Source organism: Oncorhynchus kisutch, linkage group LG6, assembly GCF_002021735.2.
Source record: "Oncorhynchus kisutch isolate 150728-3 linkage group LG6, Okis_V2, whole genome shotgun sequence".
Taxonomy (NCBI): domain Eukaryota; kingdom Metazoa; phylum Chordata; class Actinopteri; order Salmoniformes; family Salmonidae; genus Oncorhynchus; species Oncorhynchus kisutch.
The window spans coordinates 45,991,247-46,003,295 of record NC_034179.2 but is presented as its reverse complement, the minus strand read 5'-3'; the positions used below and the strand labels follow the sequence as shown (position 1 = coordinate 46,003,295).

Below are 12,049 nucleotides of genomic sequence, written 5' to 3'. Positions count from 1 at the left end.
AGTAATATGAGAAAAGGCTGCCATGTCTTCTCAGTGCAGCATTCGCGCTCTCTGGCAAGCAGAGCTTAAAAACCTCTTATCTGAGCTGTGAAAAAACAGCTACTCTGCATCTGTTTTCCACACTTTTCTGTGAGCTTGGCCAATAAACCAAAAATTATTAACACTGACCATACCAAACACTTATCTCAGCCATTTTGCTGATGTCATTCATTACAATAAGCAGACTATACTAGAAAAATGTGACCATTTCTAATATGGGTGATTGTTAATGGGACAATCGATGGCTACAACCATCAAACTAGTAGTATTAACATTTGGTCTTCAACAAGGACCTGAGGGCTGCGCTGAAAATGTGTTATATTTCCTCCCTGTTAAAATGAGCAAAAAGTAGTCTTCTATCCAAAGTGTTTAAAATGTTCTATGCTCCCTGACTGTCTTACTTTCATTTCGTTTTTTATTAGTGAGCTGGACACAGTCAAGACACTGTGAATGTAGGTCCATTATAATTTCTGCACATTTTCAATGAGGTTTTTGTCATTTTAAAGTATACGTGACCGACCGCCTCGATTTGGTCTTATGTATCAAAATTTGAAATTGTTTTTTAAATTTTTTTACGTTAGATAAAAGTGGAGACGCAGAGCTAGAAAATGTTATATTATACACTGCAGTGGAGCAACAATGGGAAAGTAACTTTGCTTTGAAAGTTGACAAACTTGTAACCCCACTTCTGAGAAAATGGCCCTTTTTGGTATATGTACTGGAGAGCTCTTCTTTGTCTTATACCCATTCAGCATTATTCACACCCACTGAAGCCTTAGTCCCAGCCATCTCTTTAAGGATTCACATGTGAGGTCATGTGGTAAACGCACGTTATATCACATCAAATCTAAGTTGATTTGTCACATGCACAGGATGCAGAAGGTGTTAACGCTACAACGATAGTACTTGCATAGTAGCAATATCAAAAACAAAGTGTCCAGATTAAAACATTTTATGAATATTTTATCGTTATTAGATGACGCTCACCTGACACACTTGTCTAAATTGATGGGCTATGTGAAGGAAATGGTATAACCACCCCTCACACAGATCTTGCTAAGGGAATGGGTCACTATTGTCTAGACGTGTACACATGTTCATGAAATGCCATCTGGTTGTAATCACCCACAGACACACCTGCTAATTTGATGGGTCAACTTTTTAACTTGCAATAAAAATGACTTTCTGACCAAATTTGAAACCTTTATCTGAGCTAGGCTCTTACCTGTATACATGGATGAATGCGTCACGGCAGACTGGAAGCATTTTAACTCCGTTTTCTTTGTAGCTAAGTCTTGTTTGTCCAGCTTTGTGTCAAGTCACTCCAGTTCACACTAACCGTGGCGTGTGCAGAATGTAGCCCGTCACTTTTTCCTACTGATCTGTCGATAGTACCTGTTAAATTCAGGGCATCAAAAACTTTTGTAGTTCTCGATGGCTAACTTTATATCTTAAAAAATGGCACGGTAGAAAGGACTGTCAACATACTAAACAGCTCACGTTATAGACAGAAGCATGCTACATGGCAGACAAATTCAATCCCATCTCCTGGTATGTTCAGCCCATACATTATCTCAGCCAATCATGGCTAGTGGGAAGGTTCCTGTCGCACCCCGCCCCCAAATAAAATCAATAAAAAATTCTAATACTGTATATATTTACCCCCTCACGAGCTGGATTTGGCCCACAGCCATATATTTGACATCCCTGGTTTAAAGAATCATAACAAAAACTCTGGTGTACATGGTTATAGACTTATTGTTCTATTAATCATTATAGCATCAATTCAGAACATTTATCGCGATATAGATTTTTGTCCATATCGCCCAGCTCTAGCACTACCCCACAAGGATTTAAAAGCACACGCTTGGTATAAGCAAGGGCTCTTAATACCAATCCTTTTAATTCCAAATAGGGGAGTTCAGTGCAGAAGTGCATACTTCAGGAAAAGAGTCCTATGTTAACATGAGGAGACCATGGATTTATTGTTGTTTTGTGGGGTTGAAATAACCATGGTCTCATTCTCCCCTCTGTCCTCAGGAAGGGAGACTACCACAGGTACCTGGCAGAGTTCGCCACGGGTAACGACAGGAAGGAGGCGGCGGAGAACAGTTTGGTAGCCTACAAAGCCGCAAGCGACATCGCCATGATCGAGCTCCCCCCGACTCACCCCATCCGCCTGGGACTGGCACTCAACTTCTCCGTATTTTATTATGAAATTCTCAATTCCCCTGACCGCGCATGCAGGTGGGCCCCTTCTCTCCTGTCTTATCTTCTCATCTTCTCTCTTTTGGGGCTCATATGTGGTGCTCCATCATGCCATGATGAAATTTTCAGACTGGGTGTGCAGTACAGTCTCACCAACACAGTACATTGAGGAAGTCACCTCATGCCCTGGCTAGTAATACTATATATATATATATATATATATATATATATATATATATATATATAGTATTACTACTATACATATATATATATATATATATATAAAAATTGTACAATTACATTTTATTGTATATTCCATACCAGTACATGTTACTAGATGTTCAGCCCATTGTTGATGTGTGACTTGGATGCTGTGTGAAATCCAACCTTTGACCCCTCTGCTCTGCCCACGCTGCTGCCCTCAGGTTGGCGAAGGCGGCATTTGACGATGCCATTGCAGAACTGGACACGCTGAGCGAGGAGAGCTACAAGGACTCCACGCTCATCATGCAGTTGCTACGCGATAACCTTACATTATGGACTTCAGACATGCAGGGAGACGGTGAGTGTTAATGCTTCTTCACCTGTAGTTGGACTAAACAGTTAAATAGTTGGACTAAACACATTCCAGCGTCTCTTTTCAGCGTTGTTCAAAAGTATGCTGCTACATCAGTTTGACAGCAAACAAGGTCACGTAGAGGATGGGTGTTTTCTAGCTATTGACTTTACTGACTGGTGCGGTGTACACTTGACCTTCTCTAACTTCCCTCAGTACAGTGGTCCTTCTCTAACAGAAGTACCTCTCCATCTCTAGCTCTCTTTTTCTCCCTCTCGTTCTCTTTATCTTTCTCTATCTCTTTGTCTTTCACCTTCCTCTTTATTTCTCTCCCTTTTACTTTTTTTTGTCCTGGTCCGTCTGTTGAGCTGTACTCTCTTTCACTGCTCTAATATCTCTCTCCCATCTCTCTCGTGTCTCCGTTTTCCTCTGTGTAGATTCTTAAGGACAACCCCTCTTCATTCCCTCTATAGAACTGTATTTTGTAAGTCATCTCTTTCACCTTTCTTGGACATACCTCTTGCTCCCTCACTCAGACTTGCTTCCCCTCACTAACCCTTTGTCACTGCATCGTCCAGGTTGGGTTCATTAGGGCACACCGTAGCAAAATGTTGTGCAACGGGAACAAGTGTTTCTTATTAAATAGTGCTGAACATTGAGTGCATTTTTAGGTCTGTTCAGCTTCAGTTTGATAATGCAAAAAAAATCACTGTTTTTGGTTTCTTTTTTTATGAAATGTTTTATGACATGCACTATGCATTATGTGCAATAAATGCTGTAACACAGAATAAAACGATTAATAAACGTCCCATGATGGTAGGGACTTCCCATTACTGCTTATCACTTATTAACCCCGTAAAACAATACACACCAATATCTGTCTGTTTGTTTTGCATGGTCTGCGTCTCCATCTGCTGATGTTGGCCCTCAGCATCTGCGGTGGAAGTTGGCAGTGTTACAGCGGTGTTTGTCAGTCCAGGAGACATCCCGAAAATCTGTCTTCTCACGAAAATACCTGTCGCGTCCAAACGGTTATGGCCTCATGTTGGCTAGTTAACATTGAACCTAGTTTGTTAGCTTTAGCTACTTGCAGATGCATACTATAGAAAAACTATGACCCCTCTATGGAAAGATGACTCTTACGAACACAATGTTGTTCTCTGTTCGACCCCAACAAGCGTCACAGGACTCGTTTGAAGTCGGTACCGCCGATCTGTCAATTTCTGTCTGTAGACTCCGAACAGTTTGGGCTAGAGGTCGACCGATTATGATTTTTCAACGCCGACACAGATTTATTGGAGGACCCAAAAAAGCCGATACCGATTAATCGGCCAATTTAAAAATAAAAAAAAAAGATTTTTTTAAATTTGTAATAATGACAATTACAACAATACTGAATGAACACTTTTATTTTAACTTCATACATCGATAAAATCTATTTAGTCTCAAATAAATAATGAAATATGTTCAATTTGGTTTAAATAATGCAAAAACAATGTTTTGGAGAAAGTAAAAGTGCAATATTTCCTATGTAAAAAAAACGCTAACGTTTAAGTTCCTTGCTCAGAACATGAGAACATATGAAAGCTGGTGTTTCCTTTTAACATGAGTCTTCAATATTCCCAGGTAAGACGTTTTAGGTTATGGTTATTATAGGAATTATAGGACTATTTCTCTCTATACCATTTGTATTTCATATACCTTTGACTATTGGATGTTCTTATAGGCACTATAGTATTGCCAGCCTAACCTCGGGAGTGGATAGGCTTGAAGTCATAAACAGCGCAATGCTTGAAGCACAGCGAAGAGCTGCTGGCAAATGCAGGAAAGTGCTGTTTGAATGAATGCTTACGAGCCAGATGCTGCCTACCACCGCTCAGTCAGACTGCTCTATCAAATATCAAATCATAGACTTAATTATAATATAACACACAGAAATACAAGCCTTGGGTCATTAATATGGTAAAATCCGGAAGCTATCATTTTGGAAAAAAACGGTTTATTCTTTCAGTGAAATACGGAACCGTTCCGTATTTTATCTAACGGGTGGCATCCCAAAGTCTAAATATTGCTGTTACATTGCACAACCTTCAACGTTATGTCATAACTATGTACAATTACAGTCTTTGTTAGGAAGAAATGGTCTTCACATAGTTCGCTATGAGCCAGGCAGCCCAAATGGCTACATATACCCTGACTGCTTGCACAGAACGCAAGAGAAGTGACACAATTCCCTAGTTAAAATAAATTAATGCTAGCAGGCAATATTAACTAAATTTTTTAAAATGAAAATGAATAGCTGAAATGACTTGAGTCAATAAGTATTCAACCTTTTGTTATGGCAAGCCTAAATAAGTGCAGGAGTAAAAAATGTGCTGAAGAAATCGCATAATAAGTTACATGGACTCATTCCATGTTCAATAATAGTTCACTTGATTTTTGAACAACTACCCCATCTCTGTACCCCACACATACAATTGTCTGTAAGGTCTCTCAATCGAGTTGTGAATTTCAAGCACAGATTCAACGACAAAGACCAAGGAAGTTTTTCAATGCCACTCAAAGGGCACTGATCAATGGCTAAAAGTAGCTGAATGTCCCTTTGAGCTTTTCATGGTGTTTCAATACACCATGAAGGCAGGGTAGCCTAGTGGTTAGAGCGTTGGACTAGTAACCGGAAGGTTGCAAGTTCAAACCCCCGAGCTGACAAGGTAGAAATCTGTCATTCTGCCCCTGAACAGGCAGTTAACCCACTGTTCCTAGGCCGTCATTGAAAATAAGAATTTGTTCTTAACTGACTTGCCTAGTTAAATAAAGGTAAAAAATAAAATAAAATAAAAATCACTACAAAGATAGAGGAGTCCTTCCTAACTCATTTTCCAGAGATGAATGAAAGGGATTTCACCATGAGGCCAATGGTGATTTTTAAAATAGTTATAGTTTAATGGTTGTGATATGAGAACTGATGGAACAACAACATTGTAGTTACTAACCTAAATGACAGAGTGAAAAGATTGACGCCTGTACAGAATACAAATATTCCAAAACATGCATCCTGTTTGCAACAAGGCACTTAACTAATACTGCAAAAAACGTGGCAAAGAAATGTACTTTTTGTCCAGAATACAAAGTGTTCACTGAGTACACTATACTGAGTACCACTCGTCATATTTTCAAGCATGGTGGTGCATCATGTTAAGGGTACGCTTGTCATTGGGAAGGACTAAGACATTATTTTAAGATAAGAAACCGAATACAGCTATGCACAGGCAAAATCCTAGAGGGAGAAGCTGGTTGTCTGACAAATTCACATTTCAGCGGGACAATAACCTAAAACACAAGGCCAAATCTACACTGTATTTTCTTACCAAAATGACATTCAGTGTTCCTGATTGGCTTAGTTACAGCTTTACTTAAATCTGCTTGAAAATGGTTGTCTGGAAACGATCAACTTGACAGACCATGAAGAATTTAAAAAATAATAATTGGCAAATATTGTACAATCCACGTGCAAAACTGTAATTTCCACCAACGGTGAGCAAACAAACTTCAAAGTTTTACTCGGATATGAACACTTATGTAAATGAGATGTATTTCTGTATTTAAAATGTACACATATTTATAAAAACTTGTTTTCACTTGTCATTATGGGGTATTGTGTGTAGATGGGTGAGAATCTATTTAATAATGTTTTTATTCAGGCTGTAACACGACACAATGTGGAATAAGTCAACTAGTATGAATACTTTTTGAAGGCACTGTCGCTTGTTTTGCTCTAGGAAGCCCACAAGCCTCACAAGCCTTGTCTGAAGGTAGCCTGATACCAGTTTAAAAAATGAATGGAAGTATACAGTGGGGAGAACAAGTATTTGATACACTGACGATTTTGCAGGTTCTCCTACTTACAAAGCATGTAGAGGTCTGTAATTTTTTTTATCATAGGTACACTTCAACTGTGAAAGACGGAATCTAAAACAAAAATCCAGAAAATCACATTGTATGATTTTTAAGGTGTCTTTTATAAGTTGCTAGCTAGCATTAAACATATCTTATTAAAAACAATCACTACCACTATACGTGGTAGATGATATTACTAGTTTATCTAGCGTGTCCTGCGTAGCATATAATCGATGCAAAGCAGGGGGATGATCTAACAAAAGCGCATTTGCGAATAAAGCACAATCGTTGCACGACTGTACCTAACCATAAACACCAATGCCTTTCTAAAAATCAATACACAGAAGTATATATTTTTAAACCTGCATATTTAGCTAAAAGAAATCTAGGTTAGCAGGCAATATTATGTGTCACTTCTCATGCGTTCATTGCACGCAGTGTCAGGGTATATGCAACAGTTTGGGCTGCCTGGCTCGTTGCGAACTAATTTGCCAGACTTTTACGTAATTATGACATAACATTGAAGGTTGTACAATGTAACAGCAATATTTAGACTTATGGATGCCATCCGTTAGATAAAATAAGGAAAGGTTCCGTATTTCACTGAAATAATAACCGTTTTGTTTTCGAAATGATAGTTTCCGGATTCGACTATATTAATGACCAAAAACTCGTATTTCTGTGTTATTATGTTATAATTAAGTCTATGATTTGATATTTGATAGAGCAGTCTGACTGAGCACGGTAGGCAGCAGCAGGCTCGTAAGCATTCATTCAAACAGCACTTTCGTGCGTTTTGCCAGCAGCTCTTCTCTGTGCTTCAAGCATTGAGCTGTTTATGACTTCAAGCCTATCAACTCCTGAGATTAGGCTGGTGTAACCGATGTGAAATAGCTAGCTAGTTAGCGGGGTGCGCGCTAATAGTGTTTCAAACGTCACTCGCTCTGAGACTTGGAGTAGTTGTTCCCCTTGATCTGCAAGGGCCATGGCATTTGTGGAGCGATGTGTAACGATGCTTCGATGGTGTCGATGTGTTCCTGGTTCGAGCCCAGGTAGGGGCGAGGAGAGGGACGGAAGCTATACTGTTACACTGGCAATACTAAAGTGCCTATAAGAACATCCAATATTCAAAGGTATATGAAATACAAATGGTATAGAGAGAAATAGTCCTATAATTCCTATAATAACTACAACCTTAAACCTCTTACCTTGGAATATTGAAGTCTCATGTTAAAAGGAACCACCAGCTTTCATATGTACTCATGTTCTGAGCAAGGAACTTAATCGTTAGCTTTTTTACATGGCACATATTGCATTTTTACTTTCTTCTCCAACACTTTGTTTTTGTATTATTTTTATTTACAAATACATTTTAAAAATTGGCTTTTTTTGGTCCTCCAATAATCGGTATAGGTATCGGCATTGAAAAATCATAATAGGTTGACCTCTAGTATATATGGAAGTAGTTTATTGCCTAAAAAAATGTGTTAAAAGGATACTTCGGGATTTTGGCAATGAGGCCCTTTATCTACTTCCCCAGAGTCGGATGAAGTCATGGATACCATTTTATGATGAATTATCCCTTTAAATATGGGTAAAACAAATAAATAAACGTGATCTTTCTTACATCTCTCAGATATAGGACACACTTCAAAACAATCTTCCTTTTAATTTATTTTTTGACTCTCTGTTATTCAATGTGTTTCAATGGGCTAATGGCAGTAAGGCCAAATTCAATGATTAATCAAATATTTTTATTTTATACCTGAAGTGGTCCCTCAAGTGTAGACTCTCAGGCAGGGGTCTCCAACCTTTTCTAACATGATAACTACTCAAATAATCCTGTTCTTCTCTTCTCCCCTGCAATGCTTCCCCAGGTTCTTTGTGCACTACTTTCTCTTGTCCACTATGCTTTCTTTTAAAGGGGGCACTATAAAATGAGTCCTTGCGCTAACTGAGGAAATATTGACTTAACACAAGTGGTCATATTTAGCTAACTCTCGGTTGACATAAATCACAATAGGAATTAGCTAATAGAAATGTCTATTTAAAATTAATCAAATCACGGGTGAGCTCACCATTGATTTGAAATAATTGAGTAAAACACTTTTTAAAAATCGAATGTAATCCGACGATGGGTAGTTCGTGTGCGCCCCAGTGTTTGTTTTTCCACGTCACCCGAAGAAGAGACCAGATTAGTTTGTTTGCAGTATGCATATTGAGAAGGGGGGGTGTCGTCTATGATCATTCAGTTCCGGAAGTTTACTCGAAAGATGAGTGAACCATTCCTTCACCTCATTATAACATCTTTGGTCTGACAGATGTTTGTGACACCCAGAATGCATTGTATTATGTCAACAAACATGGTGCCACACACAGCTGGCAAATGGCTTAACATTCGCTCATCATAATCAGTACAACCTTCAAAAAGTATTTTACACACATCATGGGTGTCCATTACAATAATCAGAATGCATTATTTGCCACCAGTACTTGAAAACGTGAATAAAACTGTAAATACATTATGCTCCATACATAAACGACAACACGATATACAGAAAATAAGGCACTTATTGATAGAAATGCGTACATGTTTCATTTATTAAATTTTTATTTAACTAGGCAAGTCAGTTAAGAACAAATTCTTATTTACAATGACGGCCTAGGAACAGTGGGTTAACTTCCTTGTTGAGGGGTAGAACGAACTTGTCAGCTTGGGGATTCGATCTAGCAACCTTTCGGTTACTGGCCCAACGCTTTAACCACTAGGCTACCTGCCGCCCCAACATGTCCAAAGTTATTATTTGTAAGGAAAACAACAATGAAGGCAATACGAGTGCTAGCCAGAAAATGTGTCGGTCAATTCGTGAAAATAAACAATTTCAGTTAATTATTGCGCAAGTTCATATATGTTTCCCATTTCATTACAGTTTTCTTCAGTTTCATGCCTCGTGAACACGACCCTGTTCTAATCTTAGTCTAGGCCAGATGAGACTGTCTCTGGCCTAAAGTGCTCTGTGATGTCCACATGGCCCAACTCAACCAAGTATCTGGGCTGCATTGAGAACAGTGTTTTCGGGTGTGTGTCTGTGTGTCCATTAAGTAGAAGCTAGAGATGTTCCCCTCTCATTCGGCATGAGTTGAATGGGGTGTGGTTAGTGACACTGTCTGACTCACTGAAATGCAAGTTCTACCAACACTGTCTGTCTGGTTTTGAGCTAAAGGTAAGGGACTCTACTTATTAATATGGCTGAACACGGTACACTCAATCTTCACACTGAAACACAAACGTGCGGTTGATGTGCATCAACACACTAACTACATGTAGCTAAGATGTTTAGTTTTTCTCCCCTCACCATCTTACATGTATGGCACTAGTCTGGGTGATGTCAGATGACATGGGGCGGTCCAACCAAGCAGCCTGTTGGTGTGTATGTAATGGTTGTAGCAGGTCTTAAAAATAAATGATATATATATATTTGTCATTGATTTTGAGGTGGGGGAACAAAGTCAGTATACTTTAAAATGACAACCTGTAGAAATGATAATGGATCTACATAAAGTCCTTATCACTGGAAGCCTCACTGCCCTGTTGTCATGGTAACAGTAGGTGGGCTCTGGATTCTTGTCCATTTAAAATGTTTTTTTGCATTTGTGGTGAAAATGACAAACTGGCTTTTTAATTATGAGCATTTTAATCAATTTTCCTCTCTCTTCAGGTGAAGAACAGAATAAAGAAGCACTGCAAGATGTGGAGGATGAGACCCAGCAGTGAGACTTTACGGCCAATTCCCTCTCTCTTTCTCCCTCCTATTACCTCCCCTGTCTGCCCCGCTAGCCCCAGGTCCTACTACGTGTCACAGTGAGAGCTCCCAAACGTGGCTTTTACTCCGACGTCCACTCGCTCTATTTCTCCCCACCTCTTCTTTCTTTAATTCTTTCTTTATGTTCTATCACTCTGTCTGTCAGCTCATAGCCCCTCTGTGCTTCCTAGGGCTATCTCTTCTGGTTTTTATTTTCTTATAAAAAAATCCTATTAAATTCACCTATTTCAGTGGAAATAATATACTTCCATGTTAAAACACAAGAGAAAAGGTAAAAACTAAAGCTTCGAGCTGTTCCTGGTTACCTTTTATTGATGTTATAACTCCTGTTGTAAGCCTGTAAGGTTCACATCGTTCCCTTTACTTCCTTTATTTTGTTTCTTTTTTTGTTTATAATTTTGCCATGTCATCAGTTGCCAAGTGTGTTGCTTGGGGTCGTCAACGTTCACACAATTAACGAGTTGATTTTTAAAACGCAAACGTTTGCTGTAACTCTTTTTCCATAACTGTGATGTCTTTGTGCTACTTCACGCTAATCGTCTAAGCTTTTGGTCGCAAATTAGGGATGGTTGTGAGTTGACGGTTTTTAAAAGGGACATTTTAATGCCCTCTTTATTTGTGATTCTCTCTCTCACGCTCTCACTCTCGTTGCAAGACTCTGTTTTATCAATGGTGATCGCTGAACTTCCCATGAGTGTCTTTGCGATCACCCCTCAAGTCCAGGGCATGGACCATGCATTTTTGTGCTCAAGAGGCTTTAGCGCTGCTTTTTTACTCATTGCTGACGTAAGGACACAATGGCTTGTAGCAGTTGGAGGGGGAAAAAAACAAGAATCTCCCTCCCTCTGATGTTAGGTAAAGCAGGTTTGCATTGGCACTGTCAAAAGAAAAACAACCTTTGTTTAAAAAAAGAAAAACCTGCTTATGTCATCTTGTATCCCCTTTCTGTTCCAGAATGTTCCCTTTCTCTCTCTCTCTCTTTCTTTCTTTCTCTCTGTCTCTCTGTCCTGCCCCCATATTTTCTCTCTTGTTCAGTATGTGTAACTTGAATCTGATTTGTACTACTGGATATTCTGACTGGAGCCACAAGCACTGTCTGTATTCTTACTGAAACACAGCATGGAAATTAACATTAAACTTCAAATTAAAAAAAGGAACTTAAATTAAAATGCACCTGTCATGTCATTTTTCGCCTCAAATGCCAGAGACCGACAACAGTTTACCTTCTGTTGTTACTGTCATTGAAGGGTAAGGTGCTCATTCAGTGAGCTGATCAGGAAATTAGTCTTACCCTCCAACAGTAGCAACAGAATGTAAACTGTCGTCAGTTTCTGGCTACCTTTTTGATTCTGTGGATCTTTTTCTTCTGGAGTACCTAGGTTGAAGAGGGAAAGGCATAAGATCAACACACATTTTTGGAAAGATGTCTACTAATTAATACAGTATCTTGTTTTTGGCCCCACAGATTACTTGTACTTATGGGCCAGAGAGCCGAATTTCACATATTACAGTCCATGTATGTGGG

The 12,049-nt window shown here is 39.1% G+C and overlaps 1 protein-coding gene across 4 annotated transcripts in view; it reads left to right on the top strand.

The window, feature by feature from the left end:
• LOC109892911 (14-3-3 protein epsilon) overlaps nt 1-11,693 on the top strand; it is a 36,642-nt gene extending 24,949 nt beyond the window's left edge. For 2 of the 4 annotated variants that reach the window (XM_020485792.2, XM_031826807.1), the window contains 3 exons: nt 2,080-2,286; nt 2,673-2,809; nt 10,420-11,693. In XM_020485792.2, the coding sequence (XP_020341381.1) occupies nt 2,080-2,286; nt 2,673-2,809; nt 10,420-10,475 (400 nt within the window). In that variant the 3' untranslated portion in view covers nt 10,476-11,693. Of the gene's footprint in view, nt 1-2,079; nt 2,287-2,672; nt 2,810-3,240; nt 3,288-10,419 lie in introns of all 4 variants that reach the window. The other 2 variants (XM_020485793.2, XM_031826808.1) reach the window with 2 other exon arrangements.
• Nucleotides 11,694-12,049: the final 356 nt, after the last annotated feature.